This window comes from Capricornis sumatraensis, chromosome 9, assembly GCF_032405125.1.
Source record: "Capricornis sumatraensis isolate serow.1 chromosome 9, serow.2, whole genome shotgun sequence".
NCBI lineage: Eukaryota > Metazoa > Chordata > Mammalia > Artiodactyla > Bovidae > Capricornis > Capricornis sumatraensis.
This window is the reverse complement of record NC_091077.1, coordinates 13392547-13416459: the sequence shown is the minus strand read 5'-3', so window position 1 is coordinate 13416459 and position 23913 is coordinate 13392547. Positions and strand designations below refer to the sequence as shown.

At 43.5% G+C, this 23913-nt stretch overlaps 2 protein-coding genes across 2 annotated transcripts in view; both read left to right on the top strand.

Moving 5' to 3' along the window:
* The window catches only part of LOC138085677 (zinc finger protein 160-like), a 406927-nt gene extending 383554 nt beyond the window's left edge, over window positions 1-23373 (top strand). The window contains exon 5 of the mRNA XM_068980181.1: window positions 22668-23373. Coding sequence (XP_068836282.1) covers window positions 22668-23373 — 706 coding nt within the window. The remainder of the gene's footprint in view (window positions 1-22667) is intronic.
* LOC138085501 (zinc finger protein 564-like) lies at window positions 13700-22651 on the top strand. Its single transcript, XM_068979942.1, has 6 exons — window positions 13700-13774; window positions 21230-21361; window positions 21497-21623; window positions 21967-22027; window positions 22404-22498; window positions 22593-22651. The coding sequence occupies exons 2-6, from the start codon at window positions 21353-21355 to the stop codon at window positions 22649-22651; spliced, it is 351 nt and encodes a 116-aa protein (XP_068836043.1). The 5' UTR covers window positions 13700-13774; window positions 21230-21352.
* Window positions 23374-23913: the final 540 nt, after the last annotated feature.

The following is a 23913-nucleotide window of genomic DNA, read 5'->3' as shown; positions in this document are numbered from 1 at the left end:
TGTGAGGTCCATACCCATTTCTGTCCTTTATCGAGCCTATCTTTGCATGAAATGTTCCCTTGGTATCTCTAATTTTCTTGAAGAGATCTCTAGTCTTTCCCATTCTGTTGTTTTCTTCTATTTCTTTGCATTGATTGCTGAAGAAGGCTTTCTTATCTCTTCTTGCTATTCTTTGGAACTCTGCATTCAGATGTTTATACCTTTCCTTTTCTCCTTTGCTTTTCGCCTCTCTTCTTTTCACAGCTATTTGTAAGCCCTCCCCAGACAGCCATTTTGCTCTTTTGCATTTCTTTTCCATGGGGATGGTCTTGATCCCTGTCTCCTGTACAATGTCCCGAGCCTCATTCCATAGTTCATCAGGCACTCTATCTATCAGATCTAGGCCCTTAAATCTATTTCTCACTTCCACTGTATAATCATAAGGGATTTGATTTAGGTCATACATTATTGTTATATAATCCTAAGGAATGTAGAGGAACAAAAAATTTGTCCTTTCTTCCTCCTTGAGAATTCCAGACCCCTCTCTCCTTGGGGACCCCTAGACTGCTTATCAACCTGCCTAGGAAATGACTCTGTCATTCCCCCCTTTTCTTTTAGGAGAATTATGTTGCCAAGGGAAAGGGGTGTCGTTTTCATTACATAACTGCTTCCGAGCTGATAAGGGGCATTGTCCCTAAATGAGTGAGGCAACATATTCTCCTAACCCTCATATTGAGGGTCTCTGATCCAGGGGCCCCAAGTAATATTTGGAAGAGGCTGTGGCACTCGTAGGAGCTTGGACAACCGTTTGTTACTTAAAAGCCTTTATGTGACTAGAAACAAATCCAATTACACAGTTACAGATGCAAGGCAAAACAGTCATTAAAATAGGTTAAAATCAAAATTAAAAGTCATATTATGTCCATAGTTACATCAGTCCATCTTAGGATTGTTAGATGTCATCAGTTTAAGAAGAGGCCTCACATGCAATTGTTGTTGAAGGTATTTGCAGCCTTGGAGAAAGTCTTCCTTGAAGTGGAGATGTCCACTTTCACTGATGAAGAGAGGAGCATTCCACAGACCCAGCAGTCAGACTGATTGTGGAATGCAGCATAGGAGTGAGCCCAGGACAGGAAGGCATTGTCTTGAGGATCAAACGGCAGACTCAGGATGTTTGGAGTCAGCAGAAGTAAGCTCACATAGGTTATCAGGCCCATCTGAAAAGTACAAAGTCAGAGTATAGAAAGCAAAGACATAAAATGAAGTCACTTAGTTCTGGTCAGGGTGCCAACTCTTAACTCGAGTGTGATGTACCCACAAATCAATTCCTGGCACTTTGACAGCTGTGGGAGAAGAAAGAATAACCTGGTAAGGGCCTTCCCAGAGGGGCTCAAGGGATGGGCCCCCAGACCCTAATGACTTTATGAGGACCTGGCTCAAAAAGAGGCTTGCTTGACTCAGAGGCTGGGTCAGGAGTTGTCTCCTGGAGTTCTGTTAATGTCTGTTGAAAACCTGAGAGCTAAGTTACATAACTAGTTAACTCCAAGGCTTCAGGGTCTATAACAATGTCTGGGCGTAAGAAAGGCTTTCCATAAATGCATTCAAAGGGGGACAGTCTCTCCTTTTGGGGGGCAGTTCGAGTCCTCATTAAAGCTATGGGTAGGACTATAATGCAATTGTCCTGCGTCTCTTGAGTTAATTTGCACAGATGTCTTTTGATAATGTCATTAGCTTTTTCAGCTTTTCCTGAGGATTGGAGTCTCCAAGAACAGTGTAAGTGATATTCTATTCCTAGAGCCTTAGACACCCCCTGAGTTATAGCAGCTTTAAAGGCAGAGCCATTGTCACTCTGAAGGCTCCGTGGCAGCCCAAACCTGGGGATAATTTCATGGATTAAAATCTTTATAACCTCCTTAGCCTGTTCACTACAGGGCAAAGCCTCAATCCATCCAGTAAAAGTATCTACCCAAACTTGTGAGCAAGAATACCCATCAGCTTTTGGCATATGAGTAAAATCAATTTCCCAGTCCTCTCCAGGATACTTTCCACTTCGTTGTAATCCAGATTTTGCTAGCTTTTCAGTCTTTGGGTTATTTTTCTGACAAACCTCACACCTTTTGATAATGTTCTTTAAAGTTTTCATTACATTTTTACCTTCAAACAAACAAGAAGCCACTTGCTAAGTACTCTCTGCACCCAAATGAAAACTCTGCTGTAAACCCTTAAGAATTTTCCACTGAGCATTTTCAGGAATTATTAATCATCCATCCTCAGACTGTAACCATCCTTTATCAGTAATCTTTGCTCCTCCTTTCTCATATCTTTCAAATTCTTCCTCAGTATACTGTGGTTTTTCCTGTTCCACAGGACCTGTCCAGACCAAAGGTGTCGGCAGTGCAGGGGTTTCCTAAAGTGCCGCTTTTCTGGCTTGACAGTCAGCCAGCTCATTACCTTCGGCTACTTTACTCCCATCTCTGCTGTGCCCTTTGCAACGCATAACAGCTACTTCTTTAGGACAATATTATCAGTTAAAAGTCTCTCGATCTCTGTGAAATGTTTAATAGATTCTCCTGTTGCTGTTTTAAACTTTCTTTCCATATTGCAGCATGAGCATATAAAGTCAAATAAGCATACTTAGAATCAGTGTAGATATTTACCCACTGCCTTTTGCTTACTTGGATGCAATCTCAAAAACGACAGAATGATCTCTGTTCGTTTCCAAGGCAAACAATTCAATATTACGGTGATCCAAGTCTATGCCCCAACCAGGAATGCTGAAGAAGCTGAAGTTGAATGGTTCTATGAAGACCTACAAGACCTTTTAGAATAACACCAAAAAAAGATGTCCTTTCCATTATAGGGAACTGGAATGCAAAAATAGGAAGTCAAGAAACACCTGGAGTAACAGGCAAATTTGGCCTTGGAATGTGGAATGAAGCAGGGCAAAGACTAATAGAGTTTTGCCAAGAAAATGCACTGGTCATAGCGAACACCCTCTTCCAACAACACAAGAGAAGACTCTACACATGGACATCACCAGATGATCACACCGAAATCAGACTGATTATATTCTTTGCAGCCAAAGATGGAGAAGCTCTATACAGTCAACAAAAACAAGACCAGGAGCTGACTGTGGCTCAGATCATGAACTCTTTATTACCAAATTCAGACTCAAATTGAAGAAAGTAGGGAAAACCACTAGACCATTCAGGTATGACCTAAATCAAATCCCTTATGATTATACAGTGGAAGTGAGAAATAGATTTAAGGGCCTAGATCTGATAGATAGAGTGCCTGATGAACTATGGAATGAGGCTCGTGACATTGTACAGTAGACAGGGATCAAGACCATCCCCATGGAAAAGAAAAGCAAAAAAGCAAAACGGCTGTCTGTGGAGGCCTTACAAATAGCCGTGAAAAGAAGAGAGGTGAAAAGCAAAGGAGAAAAGGAAAGATATAAGCATCTGAATGCAGAGTTCCAAAGAATAGCAAGAAGAGATAAGAAAGCCTTCTTCAGCGATCAATGCAAAGAAATAGAGGAAAAGAATAGAATGGGAAAGACTAGAGATCTCTTCAAGAGAATTAGAGATACCAAGGGAGTATTTCATGCAAAGATGGGCTCGATAAAGGACAGAAATGGTATGGACCTCACAGAAGCAGAAGATATGAAGAAGAGGTGGCAAGAATACACAGAAGAACTGTACAAAAAAGATCTTCACGACCCAGATAATCACGATGGTGTGATCACTCATCTAGAGCCAGACATCCTGGAATGTGAAGTCAAGTGGGCCTTAAAAAGCATCACTACAAACAAAGCTAGTGGAGGTGATGGAATTCCAGTTGAGCTGTTTCAAATCCTGAAAGATGATGCTGTGAAAGTGTTGCACTCAATATGCCAGCAAATTTGGAAAACTCTGCAGTGGCCACAGGACTGGAAAAGGTCAGTTTTCATTCCAAGCCCAAAGAGGGGCAATGCCAAAAAATGCTCAAACTACCGCACTATTGCACTCATCTCACAGGCTAGTAAAGTAAGGCTCAAAATTCTCCAAGCCAGGCTTCAGCAATACATGAACCGTGAACTTCCTGATGTTCAAGCTGGTTTTAGAAAAGGCAGAGAAACCAGAGCTCATATTGCCAACATCTGCTGGATCATGGAAAAAGCAAGAGAGTTCCAGAAAAACATCTATTTCTGCTTTATTGACTATGCCAAAGCCTTTGACTGTGTGGATCACAATAAACTGTGGAAAATTCTGAGAGAGATGGGAATACCAGACCACCTGACCTGCCTCTTGAGAAATCTGTATGCAGGTCAGGAAGCAACAGTTAGAACTGGACATGGAACAACAGACTGGTTCTAAATAGGAGAAGGAGTATGTCAAGGCTGTATATTGTCACCCTGCTTATTTAACTTCTATGCAGAGTACATCATGAGACACGCTGGACTGGAAGAAACACAAGCTGGAATCAAGATTGCCGGGAGAAATATCAATAACCTCAGATATGCAGATGACACCACCCTTATGGCAGAAAGTGAAGAGGAACTAAAAAGCCTCTTGATGAAAGTGAAAGAGGAGAGTGAAAAAGTTGGCTTAAAGCTCAACATTCAGAAAACGAAGATCATGGCATCTGGTCCCATCACTTCATGGGAAAAAGATGGGGAAACAGTGGAAACAGTGTCAGTCTTTATTTTTTTGGGCTCCAAAATCACTGCAGGTGGTGACTGCAGCCATGAAATTAAAAGATGCTTACTCCTTGGAAGAAAAGTTATGACCAACCTAGATAGCATATTCAAAAGCAGAGACATTACTTTGCCGACTAAGGTCCGTCTAGTCAAGGCTATGGTTTTTCCTGTGGTCATGTATGGATGTGAGAGTGGAACTGTGAAGAAAGCTGAGAGCCGAAGAATGGATGCTTTTGAACTGTGGTGTTGGAGAAGACTCTTGAGAGTCCCTTGGACTGCAAGGAGATCCAACCAATCCATTCTGAAGGAGATCAGCCCTGGGATTTCTTTGGAAGAAATGATGCTAAAGCTGAAACTCCAGTACTTTGGCCACCTCATTGGAAAAGACTCTGATGCTGGGAGGGATTGGGGGCAGGAGAAGAAGGGGATGCCAGAGGATGAGATGGCTGAATGGCATCACTGACTCGATGGATGTGAGTCTGAATGAATTCCGGGAATTGGTGATGGACAGGGAAGCCTGGTGTTCTGTGATTCATGGGGTCACAAAGAGTCGGACACGACTGAGCGACTGAACTGAACTGAACTGAAAGCTCGGGTCAGAGCCACAAGCTCTGCTAACTGAGCACTGGTTCCCTGGGGGAGAGGTTTTGCTTCTAAAACCTGTTCAGCAGTCACCACGGCATACCGAACAAAGAACTGCCATCTGTAAATATTTCCATGTCAGGATTGTCTAATGGGGTATCCATTAGATCCTCCCAAGCTGCATAGTTTAAAGTTAGAAATTGGGAACAATCATGATCAGGTGTTTCATTTTCCTTCTCAGGAAGGAAAGTGGCAGGATTTAAATTTTCACAAACTTTAAGCTTAGTTACTAGTCCTCCTAACAACAGTGACTGATATTTAAGAAGCCTTCTGTCTGTCATCCTTATATTAACCTTAGAATTTAAGATTCCACTCCCATCATGAGAAGGCAGTACAGTAAGGTTTCGTCCATTAATTATTTTTAAAGCTTCAGTTGTTAATAAAGCTGCTGCCCCAATTACTCTTAGGCAGTGGGGCCACTCACGTGAAATTACATCTAATTCTCTGCTTAGATAAGCAATAGGTTGCTGGTGATGCCCTCAGTGTTGTGTCAAAATTCCCAAGGCCACACCTTTTCTTTCAGACATTCAGAGTAATGTCTGTGCAAATAAAAGAAGAATGAAATATGACTAGATACTTACTATTATGGCTCAAATCAAATCATCAAGAACAAACACTGAACAATAGAGAAGATGTGTAGTAACAGGAACCCCCACTCACTATTGGTGGAAATGTAAAATGATATGCCTAGTTTCAGCCATGAAATTAAAAGATGCTTACTCCTTGGAAGGAAAGTTATGACCAACCTAGACAGCATATTCAAAAGCGGAGACATTACTTTGCTAACAAAGGTCCATCTAGTCAAGGCTATGGTTTTTCTAGTGGTCATGTATGGATGAGAGAGTTGGACTATTAAGAAAGCTGAGTGTTGAAGAATTAATGCTTTTGAACTGTGGTATTGGAGAAGGTTCTTGGGAGTCCCTTGGACTGCAAGGAGATCCAATCAGTCCATCCTAAAGGAAATCAGTCTTGAATATTCATTGGAAGGACTGATGTTGAAGCTGAAACTCCATACTTTGGCCACCTGATTTGAAGAGCTGACTCATTTGAAAAGACCCTGATTGGGAAAGAATGAAGGTGGGAGGAGAAGGGGATGACAGAGGATGAGAATGTTGGATGGCATCACCAACTCAATGGACATGAGTTTGAGTAAACTCCGGGAGTTGGGATGGACAGGGAGGCCTGGCATGCTGCAGTCCATGGGGTTGCAAAGAGTTGGACACGACTGAGCGACTGAACTGAACTGATGCCTAGTTTGGAAAACAGGCAGTTTCTTAAAATGAAACCCATCCTTTCCACCCACTCCAGCATGTCCCTTTCTATTTCCCCAAATGAGCTGAAACTTAGGTTCATAAAAGACCTAATTATGAATTTTTATAAGAGTTTTATTCATGATTGCCAAGACTTACAAGTAACCAAGATATCCTCCAATAAAGAATAGAGAAAATAATCATGAGAACATCCACTCAATGAAATATTGTTCAGTGATAAAAGGATATGAGGTATCAAGCCAAAAAGACATGGAGAAACCTTAAAATAAGATTGCTAAGTGATTACATCTTTCTGGAAATGACAAGACTATGAGAAAGTGAAAGATCTTTGGTTGCCAATGATTTGGGGTGGGAGGGGAAAAATAAGAAGAGGAGCACAAGGGATTTTTAGAAGAGCGAAAGTACAAGACACAGAAATGAAAGACATGTTATTTCCTAACATCAAAGTCCAGACAGTTTATTGGGTGAGTCAAAAGTTCATTTGGATTTTTTGTGACATCTTATGGAAAAACCCAAAGGAACTTTTTGGCCAACCCCATAACACAGAGAATCAAAGCAATTTTACATGTAGATTTTAATGCATCAATATTAGCTCATTGAATGTAACAAACATACCACAGTCATACAAATTATTAAAAATAGGGCAAACTATCCAGAGGCACAGGGGGTTATGTGGGAATTCTGTTTAATTTCTCATCAAGTTTTCTGTAAATCTAAAATTGCCATAAATAAGTGTATTAGAAAAAAAGATAAAGACAGATGTATTAATATTGATCTTGGATGGTGACTGATAACTGGAAAAGGTCATCTTTCATTCAACTGATTTAAATTTATTTCAATGAGCCATTATGGTGCTCTTATGAGGCCTGAACCCTGAGACTTGGAAGAGAGGGTAAAACTCCACTGAATGCCGTGTTCCAGCAGATGTCCTGAGAAGTGAAATGAGTGCCTTGGTTACTATCAGCAGTCCCTGGGGCTCTGATGTGGATAAGAGTGTCCTGGCGAGGCCTCAATATATATGCAGACAAGTGTTACCTTGATGTAGATCATGGGTATCTGGTAGGGAATAGATTCCCAGAATTCTTTTATCATCAACTCTTAGATGATCAGTCACCCAGAGGTTTATATACACATGCTGTCCAAGCCAACTGCTGGTCAGGGCTAAGATGACAGGCTGATGTTGGGTCTGCTGTGAACCCTAGGGTCCCTTCCTTCAGCAGAATGTCCCAACTAAGACGTGAAGAGCTGGATCACATATGAATGTGGAGATAATCATTCTGAAGTCTATGAACTCTCCTTGCTCTTCACTCAGGGAATCCTAAGGAGCCCACAGAGAGCCTAGAGGTCTGGAAAGGAGTGACCTCCTTCATCACCTGGCACCTGGCAAGGGACCCAGGAGAGGGGAGGCCCCCTCCTCCTGCAAGTAGGTTATGGTGTGTGTGGGGGGGGGGGGTGTCCCAGAATCAGCTGTATCTTGTCTCAGGGGGGGTCTCCATAGCTGTGCTGAACTCTTGGAGCACTGCTTACAGGCTCCAATTCATAACGAGAATCTGAATGAGGGGGTCCTATCTTCAGGGCTATCTGTTTTCAGCACAGCTCTGTCAGGAGTTATAATTGCAGCTTGAGTGGCATACAGTACAGGGCCAGGGCAGGACCTCGGTTAGAAGCCTGTGTACAGCTTCAGGCCTGACGGGAAACTCCAGAGGCAGGAACGGAGGTCTCTGAAGCCTCTACTGTGACTCAGGATCTGACAGCATTCAGGCACTAGGGGAGTGCCTGTCATCGGCTTGGGCTTTCGTGGGTTTGTTTTGTACTTTTCTAAGGGATATAAGCAAGGGATATTCTATAAGATGGTATGGAAAAGCCCAGATGAACATTTTGGCTAACCCAGTATTTTTTTTTTTTCCATCTTGTTGAATCGAGTGCCTACCATGTGCCTCCCACTGTGTCAGGCACAACAGTGATTCAACTCAACTGTTCTTTGTGTTGAGGTTTATTTATTTATTTTTTAGATGACTCCCTCATTCCCACAGTCGTTAGCATCCAAGGAATGGATGTGAGGTGCTCTGCCACATTCCCAGTGGGAGATGGCCTTCTCCCCCCTGGCTAATGGGAAAGCCATTCTTGGACTCAACTGGTAGGATTTTGTCACTATCAGGAAGCCTCTGACTTGGGATGCTATTCCTGAAGAGTTAAGTGGGAGATGCCCTGGCATCCTGCCCTACGTTTTTTCCTACAGCCCCAGCTTTCCTTGGTCCAACCTGCTCCTTCACAGTGAAAGGGGGAACAGGGAGTTCTGGCCAGGACTCCTGTAGCCCCTGACACAGTGAGAGCTCCCTCCTCTCAAGGGCTGAAGCTAAATGCCACTGATAGCATGCTACTCACAACGGGGGATGGTCCTTCTCCACAAAGACCTCTCCATCAGACCCCATCCTGAGAAGTGGTCTTCCTGAATGCAGTATAAGAGCCCTTTCCCCGGTCACAGGGGGCCTGGGAAGCCCAAGGGATGAAGGGATCCATCCACACCTGCTGCTCCTTGGGGCTGCGACGTCACCTGACCTGGTTTTCTCCAGTGGGCCGCCCCCCTGTCAGCGAGCTCCACTCACTCCGAGCATCCCCTCCTGGGGAAGAAAGTGAGATGGGGTGAAGATTCTCCCCAAGGCTATTAAGCCTTAGATCACACATGCTCTGATCACTAGAGGTTCTCTACCTCTGCTTAAAATAATTTGAATCAGGAAAAATCGCTTCAAAGTAAACAATTATATTGAAATGGTTGATAGGTGCCACAGGAATGCTTAAATGGCAGCTACAAAAAGAAAAGAAAAAAATTAAAACAATCCACAAAGAACTCCTAAGTAGGCACTTGCTACAAACTTCAGACTTACAAATACATTGGGGGTGTTAGGCAGTCAGAATAGGAAAAAGGAGTCCAGAATGTCGGTGGCTAAAAGACAAGGAAGGGAAGAGCCCACTAAAATAGAGCAAAGGAAGGTCGGAAGATCAGAGAGAGAACCTCAGCTAAAACAAACAGCCTCCATCCTAGACCAGTTTACATAGGGCAGACTCAGGGGAAGGAGAAAGAAAACACATAAAAGGGGGAGCCAAAGTTGGGCCAAGGGGCCTCTCTTCTCTTCGGGTCTTCTGGGTTGGCATGCCCTTACACCTGGAGGACGTATTTTCCTTTACTTTCTAAATAAAACTGAGTTAAAACTGAGTTGTAACATGGAACTGTAACACTGGTCTGTCTGTTGCTTCAAATTTTTGTTGCAACCAGACAGACCTGAGGGAAGAACAAACTCCCCCTACAGGGGCAAGAGAGTGGGAGGGGTTTATGGAGACAGGAAACTCCACAACAGCTTAGAGGGTCAGAACTCTGTATCTGGATGAATATTAGAGAACAGTTTCTTCATCCGAAAGGATGTGGAAGATCTCTTGGCCTCAGAGTGGTACACGCAGTCCATGGCTTAAACTGAGTATGAGAGTAATTTAAATATTCCTGAGAAGAGCTGAAGAAATCCATTTCATACTTTTGCATGACTTCAAGTTTACAGTGCCTGCAGTTTCCACCCCAAATTAGCAGACCCCCAAAGACATGCATTCTGCGGAGAAGGCACGACTTGAAATGCTATTAAGGAAAATTGCTGCTTTTGAATGGGCCAGGTGGCCAGACCCCATTCTACAGCCCATCATCCCTCAGACACAGCAAGCCAATCCAGGAGGGAGGGAGCAGGGGAGGCAGAGGACGGGTGAGAGACACCTGATTGCACATTTTCTCACTTGCTGACTCGTTCAGGGGATTCTGGAGCCTGGGGCAAGGCAGGGCTTTCCCAAGGGAGCCTGTAACTGTGCCTTGATAGGCAGTTGTTTGTTTTTTAATTCATTAAAATGTCAGCTTCTGTTCTGAAATCTGTAGTTTACTTCAAGATACTATCTTGGAGGAAGAAAGGAGGAAGGGACAACACTGCATGACACATGTTCTGGTTTCATAATAAAAAAGTATTGGTTTATAAAAGGAGTTCACACAAAGGATAATCAACTACACATAACATAATTTCTTCTCTTCCTGACTGAGCTCAGTCACTTTTGACACCCCTTGACACTGGGCCTGTATGCCCCTGTTCTCAGTTAGACTGCAGCCCATCCACTGCATGTTGTTTTTAGACTTCTTAATGAGGTGGATGCCTTCCAGGACGCTGGTGATGTCATAAATCCTTCTCTTTTGCACTTTCAGCACCTCTCCTGCCTTGTTCAAATCTGAGACCCCGTCAGGTGACTGGCTCAGTAGTTGAATGAACTTCTTGGTGAGCAGACCAAGGGATGTATCATACCGTGTTTTTTCTGAGGGAGATTTTGGAGTCTTGGGGCTATCTGGACTTCGGAGTGCAGCTCTTCCTTTGCCCTTGGGGGTTTTTTAACCATGTGAGAGTAGTGCTGATCGCTTTCTTCTAGCTCCAGCCTGCGTTCTGCCTGCTGCTGTAAGGGCGTTTCCGAAACCAGCCTGGCTCGGGGGCGGGGAGGGGGGGACGGGGAGGGGAGCGGTGCCGGCTGTAGAGGGGGCCCGGAGTGCGGAGCAGAAGCGCGGTGCCGGGCATGGGCGGGCGCGCGCGGAGCGGGGCGGGGGTGCTGTGGAGAGGAGAGGGAGGGTGGCCGCGCCAGGGGCGGGTCCGAGGACGCCGGGACGGTCCCAGGCCAGGGAGCCGGCGAGCAGGAGGAAGTGGGTGCCCCCTCTCCCCATCCAGCGCCTCCTCCCGCCGCCCCCGCCGCCCCCTTCTCCCCAGTCACAAGCGCGTCCTCCGCGCACGTGTGCTAAACGTCACCGGCGGGTCCGGGGGAGAGGGACAGACCCATGAGGCGGGGCGGGAACACGGCTGCCCCGCCCTCCGTTGCCGAGGGGCGGAGAGGGGGACACGAAGGGGGAAGGAAAGGGCGAGGGGAGAGGCGGGTCAAGGGCCGGCCCGGCTGGCGAAGAAAGCTCAGGCTCTCGGCCACCCGGGCACCACCGCTGCCACCGCCGGGATGCGCCCAGGCCAGGTCCCCAGCCCACGAGCCCCTCACCCCCAGACAGCCCACAACCCGGCCCGCTGAAGAAGATTCTTGAGAGTCCTTCGGACAGCAAAGAGATCAAACCAGTCAATCCTAAAGGGAATCAACCCTGAATATTCATTGGAAGGACTGATGCTGAAGCTGAAGCTCCAATACTTTGGCCACCTGATGCAAAGAGCTGACTCATTGGAAAAGACCCTGATGCTGGGGAAGAGTGAGGGCAAGAGGGGAAGAGGGTGAAAAAGGATGAGATGGTTGGATGGCATCACTTACTCAATGAACATGAGTCTGAGCAAACTCTTCCGGGGGATAGTGAAGGACAGGGAAGTCTGGCCCTGCTGCAGCCGGTGGGTTCACAGAGTCCAACACGACTTAGTAACTCAACAACAACAATATGTAAAATAGATAGCCAGTGGGATGGAGCTCAATCCAGTGTCCTGTGACAACCTAGAGGGGTGAGATGGGGGTGAGAGATGGGAGGAAGGTTCAAGAGGGAGGGCACATATGTGCCCTCAACATCATATGTTGATGTATGGCAGAAACCAGCACAATATTGTAAAGCAATTATCCTCCAATTAAAGTTTTAAAAAACAACAAAAGGCCAGAATAGAGAGGGAGAGACAATGAGGAAGTAAAGCAAAAAGGGCCATCAGTCTTGCAAAACATCTCAGGGAATGGCTAGCCTTTGGAAGCGATGTGTCAATCTCTTCTTTTCACAGGAGGCAGAGTCAGATTATCTCCCTGTGATCTGAACAAACGCCCTTTGGCAGGGTCATCTGAGACAGGCCATTGAAAGTGAAAGTGTTAGTCACTCAGTGTCTGACTCTTTGGGACCCAATGGACTGCAGCCAACCAGGCTCCTTTGTCCATGGAATTCTCCAGGCAAGAATACTGAAGTAGGTTGCCATTTCCTTCTCCAGGGGATCTTCCCCACCCAAGGATGGAACCTGGGTCTCTGACATTGCAGGCAGACTCTTCACCAACTGAGCCATCAGGGAAGCTTATTATCAGTTTGAAGAAAGAGCAAGTACAGATAAGAAGATGGCTCAGGCCAGACCTGTCAGGAACAAGGTTTTTGAGTCCTCCAGGGGTCAAGGGCTTGTCGTTATGTATAACTATAATAACAAAAGCAATGAAAAGCAAGTCAAATAAACAGTTTTAACATGGAGTCAGAATTGGCTTCTCCTGCAACATTGGTACCAGAAAAGGTTGAGTGATTCAGACCTCCTAACAGAGAGCCAAGTGCTCTAGGATTCTTCAGCTTAAGTACCTAATGAGTGGGGTGGTGCAGGGATGGGTAGAAGGCTCAGAGCAGTCAAGGACCAAAGATGAAAATGCATCAGACCCCTTTACTGCAGAGGGGAGTTCACATTTAAGTGTCTGGTTTTCTTAAAAGGTAGCACATTTCATGCCTGGCCACACAACCTTACACCCAGCCCTTGACTCCCGGTGGACTCAAAAACCTTGTTCCTGGCAGGTCTGGCCTGGGCCATCCTCTTATCTGTACTTACTGCTTCAAACTGAACCAGGAATCCCAGGGCAGGAGGAGCTGCTGCTGCTGCTAAGTCGCTTCAGTCGTCTCCGACTCTGTGCGACCCCAGAGATGGCAGCCCACCAGGCTCCCCCATCCCTGGGATTCTCCAGGCAAGAACACTGGAGTGGGTTGCCATTTCCTTCTCCAATGCATGAAAGTGAAAAGTGAAAGTGAAGTCGCTCAGTCGTGTCCGACTCTTCCGGACCCCATGGACTGCAGCCCACCAGGCTCCTCCGTCCATGGGACTTTCCAGGCCTAAAAGCAATCTTAGCCAGGGAAAAGTCTTCTATCATAGGGTCGCAAAGAGTCGGACACGACTGAGTACTAAGCGCAACAACAATAACAACGCAACAAAAGTGACAGCCACGAGGGTCTGGGCTCACCTCACCTCCCGCAAGTTGTCACTTAGGCCCAAGGGGCGGGGCTTTGGGATCTGTCCAACCAAGAGGACGCTGAGGCAGATGGGCGGGGCGATGTCCCGCTACGTGGACTTCCTCTCTTTTTCGCATTGCGCAAGTTTCGTGTTCTGTCTGGTTCACTGGCCTGGTCATTCTCGTGCATCTTCTGTCGCTCTGGTGGTTCTCTCTGGGAGGGACTCAGACAGTCCCAGGAGACCTGGAAATGGTGAGTGTGCTGACCAGGGCATCGGCCGCCGCGGTAGGGCTAGTGGGAATCGGCGGAAACCCGCCATTTTGAACTGGCCCCTCGTGTTCACCCCTGGAGTGTGCAGATACGCGTTGTCTGGGGCTCCGCTCGGATCGCAGCCCCCTCGGGTTCTCAGCAGGGCTGTTGGCCAGCAGCCGGGTCCCCGGGCGTCCAATCTTGTCACTTCCGGAAGAAACTTCCGCCCCGGAGCCTCTGCCCGCCGGCTTTGCGCCTGCAGACCCTCTTCTCCCCTAGATTGTGCGCTGACCACGTGCACGGTCTTCAGGAGACAATTGGGACTTGTCCAGGATTCTGTCGCGGGATTAGCTGTTGTCTGAGGGGTCCCAGACCATCTTTTCTGCAGGAAGGAGAGGGGGAGCGCCGGGTTTCCTCTGAGTTTTCCGAATATTTGGGAAGTGGACTCTTAAAATTGAACACCTTAGCCCTCTAGAGAAGCTTTGTAGGACTGGCAATGAATCATTAAATTTCCAGATCTCTCCCTTCATTCTCAAAGTCGATTTCGCCTCTCGGATTCAAATTACTTATCAGCTGTTTGTCTCTGAGGTGCATTTAAACACAAGCAATGTTCTAACTGTTCATCCTGTTTGCGGAGTCGTGGATGGCATATTTTCAAGGGGCGGGGCGGGGTGGGGGCGGTCTGTGGATATTTTACCTGAGCGGCAAGCCGCGAAAATAACCACTGGGAAGTAGGTTGCATGAAATCCTTTCCGTTTCCGATTTTTTCTTTTTTGATTGAGAACAGATATCCTAGAAGAAGTTCTTTCGTGGAGAATTTTTTTTTTTTAATTCATCTATTCATTTTTGGCTGTGCTGGGCCTTTGCCTCTGCGCGGGCCCTTCTCCAGTCGTGGAAAGCGGGGGCCTTTCTTGGCTGCATTGCTCGATCTTCTCATTGCAGTGGTCACCCCTGCCGCCTCGGAGCAGGGGTCTCAGAGCAGGTGAGCTCAGTAGTTGGCTCCTGTCTCTAGAGCACTGTCTTAGTAGGTCCCCCCCATGTGGGATCGTCCCAGATTAGGAATGGAACCCATGTCTCCTGTCTTTACCTCTGAGCCACCGGGGAGCCCCTCTAGAGGGTTTTTTTTTAAACTTTTCTGGATCTACCCTGTCAGTCACTATGTTAGCTCCCCTTCAAAAGATTTACTCCTTAAGTTTCTTTTTTTTTTTTCAATAGTGTAAAATGTATTTAATTAATAGAACCTGGTAAGAGCTAAGAGAGGTTAATTTCAGGGGGTAATAAATTCTAGTATTACATTCCATTTGTGAAGAATTTTTGTTTGACTGTTTTTTATTCCCTGAGTGAGTATGGTGACTTATTTTGGACTGTACTATTGGTTGATTTCAAACGGCATTATAGGATTTAGACTTGCAGACTAAAAGTATTCAAGTATGATTAATTATGTAGAAAATAAACTTGCCCTGGAAGTATTAATTGATATATATTTTCTGAAAGGAATAGATGCTTGGGGTTTTCTGGGTAGAGTAGTAAAAGTGACTTGTAATTTTATTCTCTCATTTCCACATAAACATTGGGTTTGAGTAATTTTCCTGAATTAGTCAGACAGAGTTTGTATATTTAAAATTTCAGTGGTGGTAGAGAGCTCTTTAAATGGAGAGCAGAGCCTGAGGTCAGTGTTTTCAGGCTAAGGCCCCCTTGGCGCCTTCAAGGGGAAGTACTTGAAGGCACTCATATACTTGGAATCATACCGTTTATAGCTTTGTCAGATTGACTTCTTTTAGTTAGCAATATACTTTTGAGCTTTCCTGGTATGTTTTCATAGCTTGATTTCTTCCCTGGTGGCTCAGTAGTAAAAGAATCCACCTGCCAAAGATTGAAAGGGATGACTGAGGAGGAGATGGTGAAGGACAGGGAAGCCTGGTATGCTACAGTCCATGGGGTCACAAAGAGTCGGACACGACTGAGCAACTGAACAACAGTTTCATCATATGGATATACTGCTGATTATTTGACTCTTGCAAGATATCTTGCTTACCTTTCAACTCATGACAGTTGTGAATAAAGCTCTACAGGTATTTATGTGCGGGTTCTGTGTGAATATGAGTTAACCTTATTTGGACAAAACAGTGTGATTGTGGGCCTTAATTTACATATTAAGAGTATATTTTGTTTTGAAAAAAAGCTCCTGTCTTCCATGGGAAGGGTACCAGATTCCATTCCCCCCATCTTAGGGCATCCCTGGTGGCTCAGTGGTAAAGAACCCACCTGCCAATTCGGGGGATCCAGGTTCAATCCTTGGATCGGAAAGATCCCTTGGCGTAGGAAATGTCAATACACTCCAGTATTCTTGCCTAGAGAATTCTATGAACAGAGGAGCCTGGCGGGCTACAGTCCATGGGGTCACAAAGAGTCTGACTCACTTAGTGACTACACTTTCACTTTCATAATTGCTTTACAATGTTTCAATTCTTCTGTACAAAAACATGAATCAGCTATATGTACACATATATCACCTCCATAGACGAGACTTTTTTAAAAAAATTTTAATGGTGTTAAATTATACTTTTTTTTCTTTTACAGACCTTGTGTGTGTTGTTATATTTGAAAATTCATCACCAAACCCAAGGTGACCTAGATTTCATCCTATGATATGTTCCAGAAGTTTGTTACTTTTGAATCTTAAAAAACATTTTCTCATTTATTTACATATTATTTGGCTGTGCCAAGTCTTGACATGTGGAATCCTGTTCCCTGACCAGGAACTGAATTTGAGCCCCCTGCATTTGGGAACATGAAGTCTTAGCCACTGGACCACCAGGGAAGTCCTACTTATGCATTTGACATTTAGATCTGTGATACGTTTTCAGGGCTTTTTGGTCAGATTTATAAATCCTGTGTCTACATTTATTTTGTTTGTGTGTGTGTGTTTGTGAATATCCATTATTTCCAGCCATATTTGTTGAAAAAATTTTGTTTGAATTGCCTTTCCTTCGTTGTCCAAGTTCACTGTGGATCTATAGGAGAACAGTTGATTTTTTTCAGTCTGGGGAACTCCAGTTATCTGTTGTTGGAGAAACTTTCAGATGTTTCACAGAGATAAGTGAAGTGTAGGAAGTAAGTGTTAGTCGCTCAGTCATGTCCAGCTGTTTGTGACCCCATGGACTGTAGCCCGCCAGGCTCCTTTGCCCATGGGATTCCCCAGGCAAGAATATTGGAGTGGGTAGCCATTTCCTTTTCCAGGAGAATCTTCCCAACCCCGGGATTGAAGCCACATCTCCTGCATTGGCTGGCTAATTTTTTTACCATGTGAACCACCTGGGAAGCCCAATTATGCCCTAGAGAATAAATATTTGCTTTTACCTACAGGATTCATGAATATCTTCTTTCACCATGAGTAGATATTCCCTCTGTTACTTATTTGTGATTATAAGCGGGCGCTGGATTTTACAAAATCCTTTTAAATTTTCATTTCCCTCTCTGTTCCTTTCTGACACTAATAATTTCTATCTACCCTTGTAGTCGATTGACTAGATGTTTATCAGTGTGATTAATCTTGTCAAAGATCTGGCTTAAATTTTTTTCTCCTTCAATTATATTAATTTCCTTTCTGATTTTTATAATTTATTCCACTTTCTTTGTGATTTTATGCTCTTCTCTTTGTTGTTTCCTAAGATAAATGCTTGCATTATTGTTGACAGATCTTTGTTTTTTCTGAGTGTATTTTATGATGGCATAATTTTCTCTGTAGATACTGCTTTTGCATCATCCCACAGTTTAGCTCTACGTAAATTTTAATTTCTCTTGAGACTTCTTTCATCCCATTTATTGTTTAGAGATATGCTGTTGAATCTCTGTGTGTTAGGGGATTTTCCAGCTCTTGCTTATATTGATTGCTAGAGGAATGCCTTTGAGTTCTACGAACATCGTTTATATGATTTTTGTTCTTCCAGATTTCTTAAGTTTTTTTTTTTTTTTAATACTAGTTATTTTTGGCTGTGCTGGGTCTTCCTTTCAGCATGGGCTTTCTCTACTTGTGAGTAGGGGCTACTTTCTGGTTGTGGCATGCAGGCTTCTCATTGCGGTGTCTTCTCTTGTGGAGCTCAGGCTGTAGGTGTGGGTGAGTTTTAGTAGTTGTGATGGCACACAGGCTTGGTTGCCCTGTCATCATGTGAGATCTTCCTGTACCAGAGATCAAACCTGCGTCCTCTTCATTGGCAAGTGGTTTCTTAACCGCTAGACCATTAGGGAAGCCCCTTAAGTTAGTCTTATGTTGCAGAAAATGTTCTGTCTTGTTGAATGTTCCATGTGTATTTGAAAAGAATGTCAATTTTGCTTTCGTCACATTGATCATTTCTTAGATTACACTTAAACTGAGTTGTTTCATGGTGCTGTTCGGTTCAGTTTTTTTTTTTTTTTTTTGGTTGTTTTGTACTGGGATATAGCCAATTAACAATGTTGTGATAGTTTCAGGTGAACAGGGAAGGGACTGAGTCATATATATACATGTACCTACTTTCTTTTACGGAGAAGGCGATGGCACCCCACTCCAGTACTCTTGCCTGGAGAATCCCGTGGACAGAGGAGCCTGGTAGGCTACAGTCCATGGGGTCGCTAAGAGTCGGACATGACTGAGCGACTTCACTTTCACTTTTCACTTTCCTGCACTGGAGAAGGAAATGGCAACCCACCCCAGTGTTCTTGCCTGGAGAATCCCAGGGTTGGGGGAGCCTGGTGGGCTGCCGTCTATGGGGTCGCACAGGGTCGGACACGACTGACGCGACTTAGCAGCAGCAGCATTCTCTTTTAAACTCCCCTCCCATCCACGCTGCTACATAATATTGAGCAAAGTTTTATGTGCTATACAGTAAGTCTTTATTGGTTATCCATTTTAAATATAACAGTGTGTATATGTCCATCCCTAACTCTCTGTCTCCTCCCCTCAACCCTCAACCAGAAACTCATTCTGAGAGTCTGTTTCTGTTCTGTAAGTAAGTTCATTTGTATCATTTCTTTTTAGATTATACATGTAAGGGATATCATAAGATATTTCTCCTCTGTCTGACTTCATTCAATATGACACTCTCTGCTGCTGCTGCTAAGTCGCTTCAGTTGTGTCCAACTCTGTGTGACCCCATAGACGGCAGCCCACCAGGCTTCCCCATCCCTGGGATTCTCCAGGCAAGATGACACTCTCTAGGTCCATCCGTGTTGCTGCAGATGGCATTATTTCATTCTTTTTAATGGCTGAGTAATATTCCATTGTATATATGGACCACATCTTCTTTATCTGTCCCTCTGTCGATGAACATTTAGGTTGCTTCCATGTCTTGGCTATTGTTAAACAGTGCTGCACTGAACATTGGGGCACATGTATCTTTTCTAATCCTGTTTTTCTCCAGATAATTGCCCAGGAGTCCTCCCTGCCTTTTTCATGTCTTGCCTTATATAGTTTGCCACTTTGTTGCTATGTATGTACATGTGAAAGACACTTTTTTGGAGAATGGACCTTTTAATCATTTTGTCAGGTTTCTTCTAATCTCTGTGTGTCTGTTGGTCTTTAAATACTTCAGTCCATTTGGTTCTTGCTTGTAGTTTTTTGTTTTCCTGAAAAGAACTCCAAGTTGATTCTAGTCTTTGTTTCTCTATATCAAAAGTGTATTTCTACCTTCTGACAGTATAGTCTCTTTGCCTTTTTTTCTCTCTATTTGATTATAATACACTTTCATCTCCATTTTAGGTGTTTTCATTTTTCTTGTTCAACTGAGATTCATCATTGGTATTAGGAAAATCTTACCGGTTGTTACTTATTTTTATCTCTCTTCTCCTTCCGTTATTTTCATTGTGTGTATATAAGTCTTCTGTTAAAGAAGGTCATGTGAGGGTCATGGATTTTATGTTCTCTATATTTTTTTTGTCTTTATGTGAGACTCTGGTGAAACAGAGTTTTTTCGTAACAGGCCCTAAGAACAGAATATTTGGGGCATTTTTTAAAAGTCATTTCTTTTCTCTTTTCCATTTTCAGGACACCAGTTTGCCCTTTGAATCGGTGCTCTCATGACTCTGGGAGGACTTGTTCGTTTCAAGTTTTTTATTCTCCTCTTGTGACATGGAGAATCATGACTTCTAAATTCACAAATCCCAGACTAGATTGTCATTTGGCAGTGGCTGTAGTGGCTGCTTGGGAAACACTTGTTCCTGAAATTGCAGGATGGAGACTTCATGTCCTTTTGAAGGAAGCCAATGATGAAAGGCTTACATCTTTTATAATTATGAGAAAATTCACCATCAGCGTATTATGGACATTGGTGAACTCTTGTAAACTGTAGCTCTTAACCTATTACTTAAGGGCAGTAAGGCTCAGGGTGTACTGTTAAGAGTGTGATAAAAAAGAGATTTTCCAGCACATAATTGCCCTGTATGTTCTAAAATTTGGCTGGAAGCTGCCCTGAGGCCCTAGAGTATAGGAATTTTGTGGTCTAGATTTTTTTTTTTTTTTAACTTACTGTGTTAACTTACTGTGCGGATTTTCGCTCCGCACACAGATTTTCTCTATGTCTTCTTGTGGTGGTTGGTTCTCTTGTTGCAGAGAGCACGGGACTCTAGAATATAGGCTCAGTAGTTGTGGCCCATGGGCTTAGTTGCCCTAGGGCATGTGAGATCTCTGACCAAGGACTGAACTTTTGTCTCCTGTTTTGGGAGCTTCCCTGGTGGCTCAGACACTAAAGAGTCTGCCTGCAATGCAGGAGATGTGGGTTCAATCCCTGGGTCAGGAAGGACTCTGGAGACGGAAGTGGCAACCCACTCCAGTATTCTTGCCTGGAGAATTTCATGGACAGAGGAATGTGGTGGGCTACAGTCCAAGGAGTCGCAAAGAGTCAGACACAACTGAGCAAATAGCACTCCTGCATTGGCAGGCAGATTCCTAAATACTGAACCACCAGTATTCATAAACCCTGTATTGGAATATTACTTTTTAAAAAATATATAATTTAGGAACCAGGAATGTCCCTAGTATTATTGCTTCTTCCCCATAACTGAGGTCTAAGTTTGAAATTGCTTCCTACCTGCGTTTTTTTTTTTAATAGAAAAAAAGGAAAAACAGACTCTGTGATAATTATTACACAACGTAAAGGCAGTGCTTCTGCAGAAGAGTATTTATATTCAGGCAACGACATGTGATTTCTTCTAAATATTTGGAGGACCTTGGGACAGTATGGCCAGCTGGGCTTTGTTAAAAGTTTGAGTTCTGCAGGCCACCTGGGCACTAGGTGATAGAACTAGAAAACACCATCCAGTTTTTCGCTGCATTTTTATTCATTGAAACCTCATGCAGTCCGGATCCTCTACCCCCATGGGGCACTGTAAATTGTAGACCGTAAGGAAGAATATGATCTTTCATATTTCTTTTTTCACAAGAACTAAATGGTTCCTAAAATGGTATTTATTTCATCTGCATAGGATTTCTAATGTTTCCCTACATTCTCTGGCTCTGCTGTGATCGTGATATGAGTGACACTGTAACCACAGAAATGAAGTGTAAATGGTTTCGTTTCTTCATGCTCCTGTCAAATTATTGAGGAAATGTGGAGAGTAAGTTTTTCATGATCAAGTCATAGAATAACTCTTTATAAACAACAAAGTAGTACATCACCCTCCTATATATGGAGTGTGGGTATCTAGTGCTGTCTCATGCATCTTACTGTGTACATATTTTGGGTGTTTTAGGACTCTTTGGCCTTTGAGGACGTGGCTATAAACTTCACCCTGGATGAGTGGGTTTTACTGGATTCCTCACAGAGGAAACTCTACAGAGATGTGATGCGGGAAAACTTCAGAAATGTAGTCTCAGTAGGTAAGAATGAAGAATTCCTTCGCTTTGTCAATTAGAGAGCAAGTGTTTCTTATCCATCTGTACTGTTCAGAGATGTGGAATGTGGAATGTGGAAAGGGAGGACACTGGTAAAAAATAAAAGTAGGGGGAAGAAAAGGAATTCCCTGGGACTCCAGAGGTTAAGTATCAGCACTTTCACTGCCGTGGCCCTGGTTCAATCCCTGGTCAAGAAACTAAGATCCCACAAGATGTACAGGGAGGTGAAAAGAAAAAAAAGAAACTGGGTGGTGTCAGAGTTCATCATGGGCATAACATTCTATAATGTCTAATACTTTGGGATCTTTTTTCTGGGTCTGCATTTCAGAAGCAAAACAGGAAGATCATGACATTGAAGATCAGGACAAAAACCAGGAGAGAAAATTACGGTGAGCCACATGTACAGTGCAAAGCATGTCTCATGTGAGAACCTTATGAAAACCTAAAAGGAAGCAAACAAAATAAATAGCTCCATCTTCAAATTTAGTTGTTTTTAGAAAATGTCTGCCTCAAATTTTCTTAAATGTGATATAAATGTTCTGTGTTTGAAATACAGTTTGTGTGCAGTCAGTATTCATAAAGCCTATATTTGAATATCACTTTTTAATAGAAAAGGGAAAGTCCTGTTAACAGCATTCAGTTTATTTGACTTCTACCAAGTCACACAAGATAGAAAACCTCACTATTCCTATAAATCATAATAAAGACAATAAATATAATGTAATTAAGAAAAAAAATCATTACTAGTATTCTCATGATTTACAGAAATCCCAAGGCAGAGAGACACTCTGAAAAGAAAGACGTTAATTCCTCTGAAGAAAGCTTCAACCTTATTCCAACTCCCAATGTGAAGAGAACTCGTGATATAAAACCATGGGAATGCAGAGCATGTGGGAAAGTCTTCATGTATCATTCATCCCTTACTAGACACATGAAATGTCACATTGAAAACAGATCAGGAGATCGCCGAAAGTACCGTGAGAAGGTATATAAATGTAAAGAATGTGGAATAGCATTCATTTTTCCTAGTGCTCTGAAAACCCATGAAAGGAGTCACACAGGGGAGAAGCCCTATGAATGTAAGGAATGTGGCAAAGCCTTCGCGTGGCACACAACTTTTCGAAAACACATGGGAACACACACTGGAGATTTACCTTACAAGTGTCAGAAATGTGAGAAAGCATTCATTTATCCCAGTCACCTACGAATGCACGAAAGCACTCATAAAGGACATAAACCCTATAAATGTACAGAATGTGGAAAAACCTTTGAAAGTCCTGAAACTATTGAAATACATGAAAGGATTCACAGGGGAGAAAAACCTTATGAATGTAAGCAGTGTGGTAAAGCTTTCAAACGTTTGAGGTCCTTCCAGGCACACAAAAGACATCACACGGGAGAGACACCGTTTGTATGTAAAACATGCTCTAAAGTATTGAATACTGCCTGGTCACTTCGAAATCATGAAAGAATCCACACTGGAGAAAAACCATATAAGTGTAAAGAATGTGGTAAAGCCTTCTTATTGAATGTAACCCTTCAGAAACACATGATAACACACACTGGGGATGGACCTTATAAATGTAAAGAATGTGAGAGAGTATTCATTCATCCCAGTTCTTTTAAAGTACATGAAAGGAGTCACACTGGAGAGAAACCATATCAATGTGACCAGTGTGGTAAATGGTACCGGTATCCATCATTTTTAAAAATACATCGAAGGACCCATAGTTGACAGGGAGGAGGCCTTGAATGTTTGGGAATGGGAAATAAAAGGGAAACCTTCTTTTCCACTTATGTTGACGTGCACGAAAGAATTCACACTGGACAGAAACCTATCAATTTGATGGAAATGTCAGAAATCTTCCGTTTGTGTCTCAGTCATTCAAAGACCCATGAGACTACACACTGGATGGAAATCATATAAAATGTGAAGAATGTGGAAAAGGCTTTTCCGATCTTAGTTTCTGGATCCATAAAAGGATTTACTAGGTAAAACCTTGTTTGTAAACAGCCTCAGAAATACTTAAATTGGCTGATATCATTATATGGAAAAACTCCCATGGAGAAGATGTGTAAATGTAAATAACATGAGATAAATTGATGGAAAGTAATCCATGCTTAATGTTCCAGAAAACCTTCAGCATGAAAGAGTTGTTTTATTTTTATTTATTAGTATTTTCTTTTGACCTCAATTTGGGACATATAGGATCTTAGTTCCCCAACCAGTGATGGAAGCCATGCCCCTGCAGTGGAGGCACATTGTCTTAACCAC

What these genes read in the sequence shown, in the direction of transcription:
- LOC138085501 (XM_068979942.1), top strand. An exon ending in AACCAGGAGAGAAAATTACG is followed by an intron (nt 22,028 to 22,403) that starts GTGAGCCACATG and finishes CATGATTTACAG; the next exon opens with AAATCCCAAGGCAGAGAGAC. An exon ending in TCCCAATGTGAAGAGAACTC is followed by an intron (nt 22,499 to 22,592) that starts GTGATATAAAAC and finishes CATTGAAAACAG; the next exon opens with ATCAGGAGATCGCCGAAAGT.